Source organism: Alligator sinensis, unplaced genomic scaffold, assembly GCF_000455745.1.
Source record: "Alligator sinensis unplaced genomic scaffold, ASM45574v1 scaffold1018_1, whole genome shotgun sequence".
Classification (NCBI taxonomy): domain Eukaryota; kingdom Metazoa; phylum Chordata; order Crocodylia; family Alligatoridae; genus Alligator; species Alligator sinensis.
In genome coordinates, this window is record NW_005842038.1 from 2,092,557 (window position 1) to 2,106,659 (window position 14,103).

The 14,103-nt window shown below is 41.9% G+C and overlaps 1 protein-coding gene across 1 annotated transcript in view; it reads right to left on the minus strand.

Annotated features, from left to right (window-relative positions):
* The window catches only part of CHRNA7 (cholinergic receptor nicotinic alpha 7 subunit), a 119,354-nt gene that overhangs the window by 13,059 nt on the left and 92,192 nt on the right, over positions 1-14,103 (minus strand). Inside the window, exon 6 of the mRNA XM_025202823.1 lies at positions 1,286-1,365. Coding sequence (XP_025058608.1) covers positions 1,286-1,365 — 80 coding nt within the window. The remainder of the gene's footprint in view (positions 1-1,285; positions 1,366-14,103) is intronic.

The following is a 14,103-nucleotide window of genomic DNA, read 5'->3' on the forward strand; positions in this document are numbered from 1 at the left end:
TATTCCTCCTATATGCCTATATATTTTTAATTTATTTCTTTTCACTATTCCAGGTCTCTAAAATATATTTTTAAAAATGACAGCAACAAGAAAAGAGTCATACTATGACTCCATACTAGGACAGATAAATGCACATACCTGCAACAAAGAGTTGTTTTTTGCCTGGTGTTATTCATGCAAAAAAGTATTTTCTTGGAAGCTGCCTATATAAAATGTATATAAACATGTGATCTAGGTAGTGTTACCAGATTTCCCTGTCACTTTGGGGTGTGCTCATTTATTAGGGGTGTGTTTCTGGGGTCTCTGTAGTTCTATCAATGTGCAGCTTGTGTTTCTTGTGTTTTTATGTGGACCTGTATCTCTCCCTTCTGCAAGTCCTCACCCCCAATGGAGCTATCTTGCAGGACTCAGTTTCAATGGGGCTGGGTTTCTCCAACCACTGAATTAGTCAAACACATAGATGCACATACACACACAGATTAACAGGGCATACCTGAGCCAGGCCGGGTTATTCAGCATTGACAGGCTAACACCCTCATATGCCTTGAACTCAATTCATCAGGGCAACAATAAAATGCAGTCAGACACAAGCATACAGGTTAATAGAGTGCATCTGAGCCAGACCAGGTTATTCAGTGTGACATTCAGCTGACACCCTCACATGCCTTGAACTCAGTTCATCCTTTATTTCAGTAGGACAATAATAAATGCAGTTAGACACACATGCTAACAGAGTACGTCTGAGCAAGCTGGGTCTGATCAGCACTTTCAGCTGATACCCTCATGCGCCTCAAAACTCAGCACGTCCCAATCTCTTGTCACAATGGTCCTAGTTGATGAGCAGACCCCACAGTAGTTTTGGGTATTATAGGGATCTTTGGGTTAGGTAAAAGAAGTGTTGCTGCAGAGCAAATGGTGAGGTCAAGGGGAAGGAAGAGTAAGTGAGGTTCAGACAGAGAGTATAGCAACCAACTTGACCATAAAAGTTATTTATTGCCAGGTATGTGAACTTATGATGATACCAGTAGTAATAGCCATACAAGAGAGACAAATAAAACAGTTACAATATTACATAGTTTCAGTTAGGTATTTGGGGAAGTCTAGCTCAAGTTTGATCAGCAAAAGTCAGGTTTAGAAAGCTGTGCCTGGAGTAAGAACATAAAACAGAGATCTCCTAAACATGGTCGCAGATTAGCTTGTAAAATATACTACTGCTTAATATGAGTAGCATGAGTAGCAGTGCAAGTAGCCAAAGCTTATCACATATACACAATCTACTTCTTACCTGGAGGTAGGTATTGACAGTGTCCTGAAGAATTGACTAAAACATTGGTGTGAAATGTAGCATCAAACCGTTCATCAGCACTAGAACAGAGAAAAATTACGTTGAATTGAAAACACCAACATCAATGAACGCTTAAAAATATATCTAATTTTTCTTACTAAATAAGGAATATTGCTCCAAACCAAAAACAAACAAACAAACAAACAAACAAAAAATCCCTCCATCAGATCCTCCTCCAGCACCACCTTTCTATCAAGTGTAACTGACTGGACTTGAACAATGTTGTTCCCATTTTACACCACTGTTAATAAAAGGTTAATTCTCTCTGCTCAGCTGCCCTATAATCTTAATAGAGATTTCTTTACAATGGCTTGATTCAATTGACTTCAGTTTGAGAAATAAACTCTTCAAGAATCTTCACTAAACTGCACAAAAAAGTCATCTCCTCTTGTTGCCTGCATTAACAGGGTCAAATGAACAATGAAAGGGTCATGTCCCACCTCTTGCTACCTGCTGAATAGTCTTTACTTTGCTGTCAGTGAAAAAACAGTCTAGTATAGCACAGGGTCTATTCAACCACCATCAACACCAGGGGGAGTCTTTCATTCACTTGAGTGGGTGCTACTCCTTGCATATCTAACTCAGAAGCCACATCCATCCTTATTACCATTGTCTAATAATATAATAAAACAATATTACTAATGCTATTTGTAACACCAGACTTTGACTGTCAGAAGAGACTAAAGAAGATAAAGATTAAGACGCATGTTTTAAATTACACTCTGTTATGTGGATGACTGATCAAGAACGATTTCAAAAACACTTGACATAGTGTGACCCAGGAATTTCTTAGGCAACTGGATGCTAGAAACTTCTGTACAAGAACAGCAAATGGACAAAATAAAAGTATTCTCTCCTACAAAAATAATTTAGTGAGCACATTGCCATAAGTTGCTATCTCCTAGAGATTTCAACTTAGCTAAAACACTAAACATTATAGCTGCATACTCATGTATTTCATGGTGTACACTAGATGAAATATTTCCTGTTGCCACCTTTATTACAATAGATCAGTACAAGAGCATACAGTAGGTTTTTATTTTTGTTCTATAAATCCTTAATAGTTCAGAATCTGGGTATTTGAGAATTTTTCAGCATGGTTACTGAGTGTTGATGCTCTCCTGCTAACAGTTGTGCCCAGATTAATTGTCTGGAATCCCACAGGAAGGCATTATTAATGGATTACCCTTGGATCTAGACCCAACTTGGTCCCAGAGAACTCAAGTTTGGCAACAGCCAAAACTCCTATCTTAGGTTTTCACCTGAGTATGGGGTGGGAAATTAAGGTATATAATGTACATGAGTGTGTAACTGGTATATTTTTAAAAATGGGGGGGGGGGGGGGAAAGCAGGTTAGAATCATACCAAGAAGAGCTGCAATACAATCCGAGGCAGCTTTAAACCTTCAGGAAAATTCAGATTTATGTACAACTACCAGCCCCACAGGGACCATAACATTTTGGGGGGGGGTTGATGTAATTTTCTTACAGCACATTTCCCACAAAGGGAAGCTGTGTTCTATAACTGCGTTATCACGGTACCATTGTGCTCTGCCGGTAGGTAACATTCATCACCTGCTTACCCAAGTAATCTCATTTCTGTTACCAAAAACTAACTGAAATCGTTAGACAGCTTTGGTACTCAAGTAAACTCTGGATCTCATTGCTGTGGACCACAATGCAAGGAAATCCCAGATATCCTGGAACACGCAGGTGAAAGTGGTCTGGGAAATAACACAGGGATCCGGGTGTTCCATTTCCCATGGAAAAATAGATAAAACCATGGCTTTCCCCTTTTTATCAGAGAAAACACAGATTTCTCCTTTTAGCAGAGAAACCCGCAGATTCCCTGCTTTTGCAAACAGCTCTGCAGGCTGGCTGAGCTCCAGCCTGCAAAAGCTGTTTGCAAACAGGACAGGAAACTATCCGGAGGGGAAGGGGGAGGGGGAAAGGCAGGGCCTGAGACTCTCGGTCAGCCATGGCTCTTTTCGGCTCAGCTCAGCGTCACTTCTCCTGAAGCCTGAGGTAAGAGGGGCTCGCATGGGGCTGGGGACCCCTCTGGCAGGGCTTGGGGGTTGCAGGTCCTGGCTGCAGGGGGGGGGCAGGAGCTGGCCCCGCCACCACCCAAGCAGGCGGCAGCAGTGGAGGAGCTGGCTCCATGCTGCTTCTGCTGCAGCTGCCTGCTGTTGGGGGCAGGGAGCTGCAGACTTGGGTCCCTGGCCCCATAGCCCTGGCAGCTGGGGGCCCCTCCAGCAGGGCTGGGGGGCAAGGGCTGTGGGTGGGGGGGCAAGGGGCTTTAAAATTTTAACAACGGATTTTGGTGGTTTTGTCAGAAAATTTGCAATTTTTTGTCAGAGAAAACCAGAATCCCTGGATAAGGATGTACATGCTGTCCCGTGACAGTGAAAGTAAGTTAAAGCATCATCATCAGCTCCAGTCTGTACTTTGGATGATCCAAAATCTTTTTTTGTGGAGTGATTTGAAATGGAGAAGTCTCTGATCTTCCTGCCTATTAGCAGTTTAGAATCCTGTCATTTTCAAGTTAACTTCAAAAACAGCATCAGAAAAGCCGTCTTTGGATCTAAAAGAGAGAGAAGGTACAATATTCATGACCCTGACAGAAAACATAAATACACTGAAGGATAAATTCAGAAAGGAGAGAGGAAACTGACACCAATTAGTAAAAGTAAATTAAAAGACAAGTAGATGAAGTAGAGTAAAAAGTAGAGAGAGAGAAAGTGAACTTTACTAATACAGGCCTTTTTATTGCTAAATACAAAATGCTGTGAGAAAAAAAAGAAACAGCATCTTGAAATGTTTTTTTCTTTCCCCACTATAATAATTTTATATCATTGTATGCTGTCCCCACAGCAATTTGTTTATCCCCTTTTCACCACGGAGACCTCTCACTGAAGCATGTCTCAGACTAGAATAGATCTCTCTCCAGTATGCTCCTTCTTAGAGTAGGATCAAATCCAAGTAAACAGTAGCTATATTTACTCATTTTTCAAAACCTCACCAGTTAACTGAGTGCTCAGATGCAATAAATTTGGCTGCTCTTCTTCCAAATACTAAAGCTCTAATACAAGGCTAGACTGTACAACGTGAGGACCAACTCATGTGCAATAGTCTGCAACCTGGTTAGAGAATGGGTTTTCAGAGTCCTGAAAGCAAAAGATGTAGCTCACCTGCTTTAGAGGAAACAGACCTAGTTCTGCAACACTTAAAACTTCTATTACTTATTTACTCACAAAACTAGCTGCACTGGCTTCAACGCGAGCAAGGGCTACGGGATGAAAAACAGTTTAGCCAGTAAGACAAAAAACTGTTGTGAAGCATAAGAACATACTTAACAGAGTGGAAACTGGCACGGAGAATGCAGAAAAGAATATTAACTTGCTGGTGCAGATTCTAAATCCTTCTCTACCTGAAGGCTGAGCCAGGCACAAGACGGTTATTCCCATGGGCTCTGCGCCTCATCTCTGGGAATTTTTCATAGAGTAAAATTTTCACAAGTAATTAAGAACCCAAGTTCCATTTTCCATCTTGATTTAGGAGATCAGAAGCCAGGAGTATTTAGGCTCCTTCTTTCCTACTATGTTCCCAATTGCCTTTTGAAATGCAGGGCTTCAAATGAGGTGTATTTAAGTACTTAAAAAATGCACCCTCTCCTAATAGAGCTTCAAGCTTCATTACAGGGACTGGGTATGAGAGAGGTGTTCACATATCAGCTTGTAATGACAGCCTTTCCAATGAGGAAATAATTCTTGTTAGAAGTTAAACAAAGCTGGGGTAAATACACTGGAGATCCAGCGGTGGAGGCACACACTCAAAAAAAACCAATAGGCTTCAATCACAGTAAAAGAAATTAATACGTCTCCCCAGTCGCAAGTGCCAGTCACAGCTGTTGGTTTACTGGAGTTGTTTTTCCAGGTACTCCATGAAGAATACATAGCTGCACCCAAAATATTGTGTATGCTCCAATGCATTTGAAAGTGGTGTACAAGTTATCAGTTAGATACACCAGCAGCCAGCAAAAGGGATGAAAGGAGCATTCCAAACCTCTTTTAATTTGAGAATGTACAGCTAAAGGAGAACAACCAGTGGCCAAAATCACAATTGCTCAAATACAGTTATCCCATTTGTGTAGCAGACTAGAATAAACAGGCAATTTAGCACTACAAAATGTCTGTAATTGTGGTTAATACTGGATGGGTGAAAGTCGCACATCAGGGGCAGAGGCTATGAAATGTATTAATGAACCATACCCATAGTAGCTTTACCATATTGGGAAGCAATATATAGTCATAGAGTGAGGCTGTGAGCCATAGAAAGCAGACTATTCTCCCCTCACATGCAAGTTAGTTCCACCCAGTGTCAGCTCTGCCTAAGAGATTATGGAAAAAGAGGAAGTAGGTAGAAACCTGGGGAGGACAAGTGTAGAAGCAAGCCCATAAAAGAGATGTGCAGGGGCATGATTTAAGGCCTAGAAAAGTGGCCTATGTAACAGCTAGCAAACGCTTCAAATAGTTGCATACATGGTGAACTGATGTGCATGAGTGAGTGAGTGAGTGAGTGAGTGAGTGAGTGCCTATTCAATAATAAAAACACTAAAAACACTAAAGGAAAACTATTTGAAGTAAAAAAATGCTCTTGCAAGAAAATGTGACCTAACTAACATGGTGTGATGAAAATCCTGAATTAAAACATGCAGCAGCTGGCTTGAAAATGATAGGGTCACTAGTAAACCTTCTAAAGTTATTTTATACAGCAATAAAAAGCCATTACCACCCCCAGGTAATGTTAGCAAGCCTAGACCCAGATCCTGTACAAAGGCAAATGTTCTCAATTAAGGTAATGAGCGTTTTGCTTGAGAGGACTACTGAAGTGAGTCCTGATCAATGTTCAACGTAGAGAACACACTATTAGCTAAGAAACAGTGCAAAAGCTGAAATGAAATGTACTTCATGTAACAGCTGAATTATTTGGGATACAAGATATGAATCTCTCCACAAGATATGAATCTTTTTGAAGACTCAAAAAGAAATGGAGGATTTTGACTTATTAATAAAAACCTGGCAGAGATTATACAGTAGCACAGTGAGCTGATAGTGAAGTTTACTACAGTAGCTTAAAGTTGCTCTTCACCAGGCTACTATGGATACATCTACACGGAATGTTTACTACAGAGCTGACTAATTAGCTGCACAGTAAATGTCTCAGCATCTACGCATGCAGCCCTATTAGGCTGCAGTAAACTAATAAACTCCACTATAGGATAGTATTGTACAAGTACTATCCTAAGGCAGAGTCCTTTAGTGCACAGCAAGGCACATGTGACACTGACTCAGCTAGCGGGACACACCCTCGTGTCCCCTGCACTGAAGCACCCTCGCTTCAGTGCAGGGGCTGCCTGCCAGCTAGTGCTGCACTGGAGCAGCCTTGTGCCCCAGCCAGCCCCTCCACAGCATGTTGAGCTGGGTCAGAGCAGCCCCAAGCTGGCAGGCTGACCACCCTTGCCCCTGCCAGCTTGGGCTGTTCCAACCCGGCACAATTTATGCTATGCTGTACTGTGGTCCCAGGTGCATGTTTAAATGTGGCACCCAGGAGCAATAAATTCCAGCACAATATGCATTGGAGTTTATTGCCGCGCATTAATTGCACATGTAGACAAGCCCAGTTGCCACTCAACATGAGTAAGAATCTGGGAACTATTTAACATAACCATAAATCAAAATGAGAACGAACTCTGATGTCTACTTATGTCTTCTTTAAGTGTGCAGTTATAGATAATACACAGTAAATGAAAATGTTTGAAAATCTCATGTAATTATGAGACAGCAGTGATAACCGAACTACCACACTCACATTGCAAAAAGTTCACAGTAATAAGGCTTTGTTTTAATATATAGCTAATGTGGCCATTTACTTACACTTCCAATTGTAAAATTTCACAATAACTATATGCATCAAAAACCATCACTTTAAAAATAACTGCTGCATACCTGTCACATGCCAGGATTCTAAAAACTGCAGCTATTAAAGTGCTGTTTATAAATAAATCAGGTAGTAAGTTAAACTTCCAGTTTTATGAATCAGTGGTACCTCCACAGGTATCAAAAGAGAAAAAAACCCTGTACCTGTAGTAGGAAGTGTATTCCAAGTTTTCCAAAAAGGGGTCTCTCCTCTAATTCTGCGTGCTCAATTTTGGGAACCCAATAATAGATCTTCAAAAGTATTTGGGCATTTACCTATCGATTAAATGGGAATTGCTGATATTATACACAGATGTACAGTAGCATGTTCAATCGAAGTGCTGTGGCTTATTGTTTTATACATCACTAAAACCTCTTTGGAAAATTTAAATTTATCTGCCATGCACTGGTGGGAGTTTGGAAAAGAATGAGTACATTGTGAGATTCTCACAGTTAAGTTTGTCTTTTATTAAATAAATGTAGCCAAGGAAAGACGCTCAAGAGAAAACAATTTTTTCAATTAATCTAAAAATAGATTAAGCAAAATTAATGTTGTGAAAACACCTGTTCAGGTCACATGATGTTGTGTACACAGAGTGGAGCATCTCAAAGACTTTCTAGGCTGATGTGTGGGAAACTCAAGCACTAATTGTAATGCTTAAGTCAAAAGTAACAGCTAATTTTATCTGGCAGTTACATTAGGAATTGTGAACTCTGTAGCAGAGTTCGTCCCAAGTCATTTAACATTAAATGCACCATTGAGAGAAGCACTCAAGCATACTGTAAGCAGAGCAGTAATGTGAGCCCTAGAGAAAACTGCTCAGGTGGTTGACAGAAACCCTGTGACTTGGTGCTGCTGTAACAATATTATGATTCAAAAACACCTGTGACAGTGACATTAATCATCAAAGTGATCAAGTGGATGGGGGGGCAGCGTAACTGCAGCTGACACATTGGATGCAACTACTCTATGGGGCTTACTGAAACAAAAGAAGCTCCTGAAAGGGATAAGAGAGAATGTGCTTGTTATACACAGCAGGGTGTTTAATCAGCAGACATATGGCAGGGAAGGGAAACAGAAAAATCTCAGTAGAAGCTGTCAGCAAAACAAAAGGTTCGTGTCATCTCCACGGACACAGAATTAGAGACGAGTGTCCTATCTAGCACATAAGGACCACGGAAACAGATGTACAAAGCAGATGCATTGTCTTTCCCTTAGCTCAGAAACTCCACCAACAGCTACTGCAGAAAAGGACCAGAAGATAAAGAGGTACCAGTCTTCAGTGTTTTAATAGTGCTGCTATGGTGGGAAGGGTGGATGCCTAGTTAGCACTTCCAAAGGCACTGCATAAGCATACAAGATTGGAAGAGGGCTAAAAAGGTCCACAAGAATACAGTGTTGCCAACTCTTATGATTTTTGGTGCTGTTCTTAAAGTCTGCTCTTCAGGAATGTGAAAAACTTACCTCTTTCTTTTATCTATATCTATATATCTTTATCTATATAGAGATATCTGTATCTGTATATATCTATATATAGATAAATATATATCTAGAGAGAGCGAGAGAGAGAAAGATAAAAGAAAAAGTTAAGTTTTTCACATTCCCGAAGCTCAGATTTTAAGAACAAGGTCAAAAATCATAAGAGTTGGCAACACTGAGAATATCATATCTGGTCTCTCTCACACTACAGGCACAAAGCACTCTATTAAACAAGTTTTACCTTATACCACAGATAAAGAGAAAGGGAAACAAAGGATATGACCAACCCCTTGCCACTCCAGTGGCATGAATATCACTAGGTTAAAACATGCTCAGATGATTCTAGAAGAGATGTATACCTGGCACTACGGAAGGGGTGAAAGTCCTCCAAAAGACCTTGTCAATCTGACTCGGTAAAACCTCCATCCTGACTCCAAATCTGGCAAATCAGTTTAACACAAGTACATGAGATAGAGCTAGCAGCTAGGTACCTCAGAAATGGCATTAGGAGACTGTCTGAAGAAGGGCACTAGCTATGGCCTTTGTATCCTGGGCAGTACCCACTGAAGTCAAAGCCAGATAGTGTTGGAGAAAACAGGTACTGTACCTTGTTATACTCCACCCAGATATTTTTCCTCCAAAATCACCAAACTGCGTTCACCAAGACCCTATACTCCTTAGAGCAGTGATGCTCAACCAGGGTGCCACAGCACCATGGGGTGCCACGAGATCCTTTTAAGAGTGCTGTGCAGTTCTGAGCAATGTAAGCACCACTTGAGGTGCAAACACCTACACATGATTCACAAGATAAACCCAGCAATTTCAAAAAAGAATCCATTGTGTCAAAACCATTCTGTCTTTGAGTTCTTTGCAACAGAAGAATTGCTCGATTATTTTCCCACAGTCAAGAAATAAGCGAAAGCTAAGAGCTGGCATTTTTCCAAGGGGTGCCTCAAGTCGACATGATTGAGAACAAATGCTCTAGAGCCACTGTTTGGCCCCATAAACAATTTAACCAGATCTCATCTGTAAGAAGCAGTGAACATAACAAAAGAGACAACAGCTTATATTCTGCTCTTTACTATATTGCTGAAGTTCTGCCAACTTGAGATTGCAGAGATGCTAAAAGCACAGAATACCATTTAAGGGTTTAGGACTCCATGTAGAGAAACAGTGGGCTGTGGCCCAGTTCTTAATTACGCCAGCGTAAATACAATGAAACTCTAGTGAATTTATCAATTTCTTCCAGGGTTTTGTTGGTGTTTTTTTGGTTTGTTTGCTTTTTTAACAATGGTATGTCCACGATCAAAATCTAGTCTTACTAGCTAGGGACAGAAGTTACACATAAACTGGTTTAAGTGATCAGAAACTGGTTTAAACCTGTAACAGAACAGAAGCTCAGTGCACATAAACCAGTTTCAAAATGGCTGAAACTGGCTTAAGATAAACCTGGTTGAATCAGACTTAACTGATTTGAGTCAAAACAGTTATGAAACTTTTGTTCCAGACCCCTTCATGGTTCCAGATAAATCACAGTACCCTGGCATCCCAGCATGCTTTCTAGCCCTGGGCTGGGCTGTGCTGTCTATTCCAGCAGAGATGGGTTAGGGGGAGTAGGGGGAGACAGGGACTGCCCCACCCCCAGGCAAATCCCAGCTGGGGTCTGAGGCCAGGGAAAGGTGTTAAACTTCCCTTCCCCCAACTATGGAGCTGCCCTGCCCTGCTAAAAAACTTATTGCAGGCTGTAACTGTGGACTACTAATCCCAGAGGCACCTGGAAACAGGAATAGGAAGTGATGAGCAACCCTGCAGCATCCTGCTGCTGTAATTCTGGACTTCCAAATCCTAGAGACCCCAGGGGCAGCAGGAAGAAGCAGCAAACACACAGCCCATGCTGGCTATGTGCCAGAGAACCATGCTCTAGTGCCCTTCCTCCCCACATCCCCCTGACTTCTGGCCTGAGCTACTGCAGGCATGTGGCTGCATTTCCTGAATCAAAAGTGAATGTGTGTCCAGTTGTTTCTCAGTTTAATTTCTGCAGCTTAGAGTAACTTGCAAAGACTGAACCCATAGATGATGCAAGGGAGATTAACCCCCACCAGCCGGGGAGTGGGGAGTGCCAGCAGCACTTCTGGTTTTGGGACCGGCACCTCCAGGGTTGGCAATCGACTACTGGGGGACCTCCCCCACAGTTGGCGATTGGCTACTGGAGGACCCCCTCCCCTCCAGTCAGCGTTCAGCCGCTAGTGCCCCCCAAGAGTCAGGAGGCGCCAGTCGCCCATGACTGAATTGATTTGGCCTCAGGCAGAAATAGGGTTCACAGCAGCACCTTTAATCTTGCAGGTTCTCCCACATGGTTTTAAACTTGGCACCATTTTGTCTCCCTTCCACCAATGGGCAACATACAGGAGACATCTAAAGTTGTTGGAGAAGTACCATCAACACTGCCTGCAGAAGTTCCTCCATATCCAGTGGGAAGATGGGATGCACCAATGTTAGTGTCCTCCTGCAAGCAAATACCACAAGTATTGAGGCAATGATCATCCAACATCAACTTCATTTGGGTGGCCATGTATCCGGATGTCCGACTCCAGACTCCCAAAGCAAGTTTTATTCTCCCAGCTCAGCCAAGGCGTACGCTCAAGAGGAGAACAGAGAAAGCGCTTCAGGGATGTCCTCAAGGTCAACTTAAAAAAATGCAACACTGATGCAATTCATAGGAGACCATCACCCAGGACCCCCGCAAATGAAGCAAGGGTCTGTTGCAGGGATCTCAGTACTCTGAAACCCCACGACAACAACAGGAGATGGAAAAGCAGGAGCAGCAGGAACAGCGTGTTGCGGACCCAATCACTCCAGTGCCAACCACCCCACACGGAAACACATGTCCAAACTGCAGTAGAGATTGTTGATCTTGGATAAGCCTCATCAGCCATCTTTGGACACAGAAGAGTGTGAGGCATCCCCCCTGACCTTGGTGTCCTGGACAGTCACCCATGTTGACCACCCCCAAAGGTCAGCTCTGATTTGTATTGCATATACTTCCAGGTTGCCGCATCCCAAAATGAATAAGCAAAATGGCACCACAGCTCACCACCTTACATAAGTCAGTTCAACACCTCTCTGACCTTTGGCCTCAAGGGTTATAAGGTATCCTTCACTGCCAACAAAACTGCATACTCTACTGTCTGACACTGAATTGTTTATCTGAAGACAATACAGGAAAAAACCTCAGCAGTGTTGAGATATTCTTATTTTAACTATATTATTGGGCTGTGTGGTACTTTAGGTGATGATTACAAGATATATACATGTGGTATATTAGGTGATAAAAATCTGTCTCAAACAGTGGGGCCTAAGGACAGGAAATCAGTCTCTGAGAGTAAGTAACAATAAGAACTGAGAATAGGCTATCAAAATAATTCGCCACAAGCTAGAAATCCATAAGAAGTCCTCCCTTCCTCAGATAAAGCCACCTGAAATTGAGCATGACTTTCAATCTGACAGCAAAGATTCTGAATACTACTTGCTACAGCAAAAGCACTCAGCAGTTTGCTTTCTCGAAGTGAGGAAATCTGAGAGTAGGATGTCTCCTCAAATCCCACAGGCATGCTATAAGAGAAAGCCTACACTGAGAGCCTTTGCTCATAAGTCTAAATTAAAGTCAGCAATCTTTTATTGTTCAAAAACCACACAAAATGAAAAGGACTATACCCAGTCTCTAGCCACATGGGGAACTCTCATTGATGCCAGTAGTGACAGGCAGATTGAGGGCAACATTAGATCTTGTGCCACTAAAATACTGAGGAATCTTTATAAATGCAAAGTAGGCTCTAGATGAAACAGATTAACATTGCTGCTGTGGATATTGCTTGTGCTGAAACAGAGTCCCTAATATTGACAATGAACAGATACAGACAAGACAATTTCAAGATTTCATCAAGGCAAGGTTGCCTGGCTGTCATACAGTATATACAGAGACCAGTTTTTCTGTTACACTTGAGGCTGACAGCTAAGAAACTCACAGGATATGTCTTTCTGAGCACTGTGTTCTTTTGCATACAATGATAGAAGAGTTGAAAACAATATGGGTAAAAGTAGTAGAAAAGAAATTATCACCTCCTATTCACCCCTATATTTTTCCACTGCAGAAGTGGGCGATGAGGACCACCACTAGCAGATGGAAAAGCCATGCCAACTTTGTGGGCAATAACACACACTTTAATTTATGAAGATGTGGATGTCAGTAATTAATTTGAAAATTTGCTAGGGACACCACCCAGTGCTGGCTTTCAGCTTTATTTGGTTCCTTCTTGTTCCACTTCCAAATTATTTCCTCTTTGCTGACACATGCTAATCTAATGAAGACACCTTATGTGCCCACTGATGTGCTGGAAAAGCCAGACCAGCCAGAGTCCCCAGAAAGCATCCTTCTAGGGAGTTCCCAGAGAGAAAACACCACCACCAGTGAAGAGCCACAGCAAAATAATACTGTTTGACAAGCTGATATAAAGCAGTAGGGTTAAGGCCTTGTCTTTAGTCTGGCCCTCCCAATCACCTGCAAACAGCCAGGAATCCAGCTCATTGCTCTAATGGAATAATGCCTGTGCTACCCAGCTCCACGGATCAGTTCTTCTTACCAAGTGCATCAAAGGAGGGACATTATTTCAGCACCTGTATGGGGCTGGCCGCTATCCATAGCATATATTTGTTTCAGCTGTTAACTCTTTCAAAATCAATGAGCCCTGAAACTCAGGAGCTCTCAAACTCCTGAGCCTTGGCTCAGGAAGACATCTCCAATTTTCTTGAACACTTAAGGAAGTGCTTAAAGTCAAGCCCATTCCTACTGAAAACAGCACGTGTGTTTTAAGCACATGCGTTTGTGCTTTTCTCACTCAGATCTGTTATCATTTTCCAATTTTTGTGTTAAAGACAACCAATAGGAGCCTTTTTCTCTGATGTAATATGAAAAAAGTCTGTACTAAAATAAGCACATGAATCACATCCTTCATTCAGGGCATCCATTAAATATTGCTAAATATATTCACAATATGAGCAAAGGCAGCCACAGAGATTGAAACAGAAGCAGTGTTCATACAAATGAGAAAAGCTCAGATGCCATATACATCCAGGCAGTGCTGGGTAACCTGTATCAGTTACTAATCATAAAAATGCAGGCCTACTAGATAAATTGCATATATGGGTGTGCATTTCCACATTTCTTGTAGAATTAACATCAGCACATGTGAGTGAATAGATACAGTGAACACACAATAGTGACCTGCCACCAAAACAGAGGGAAAG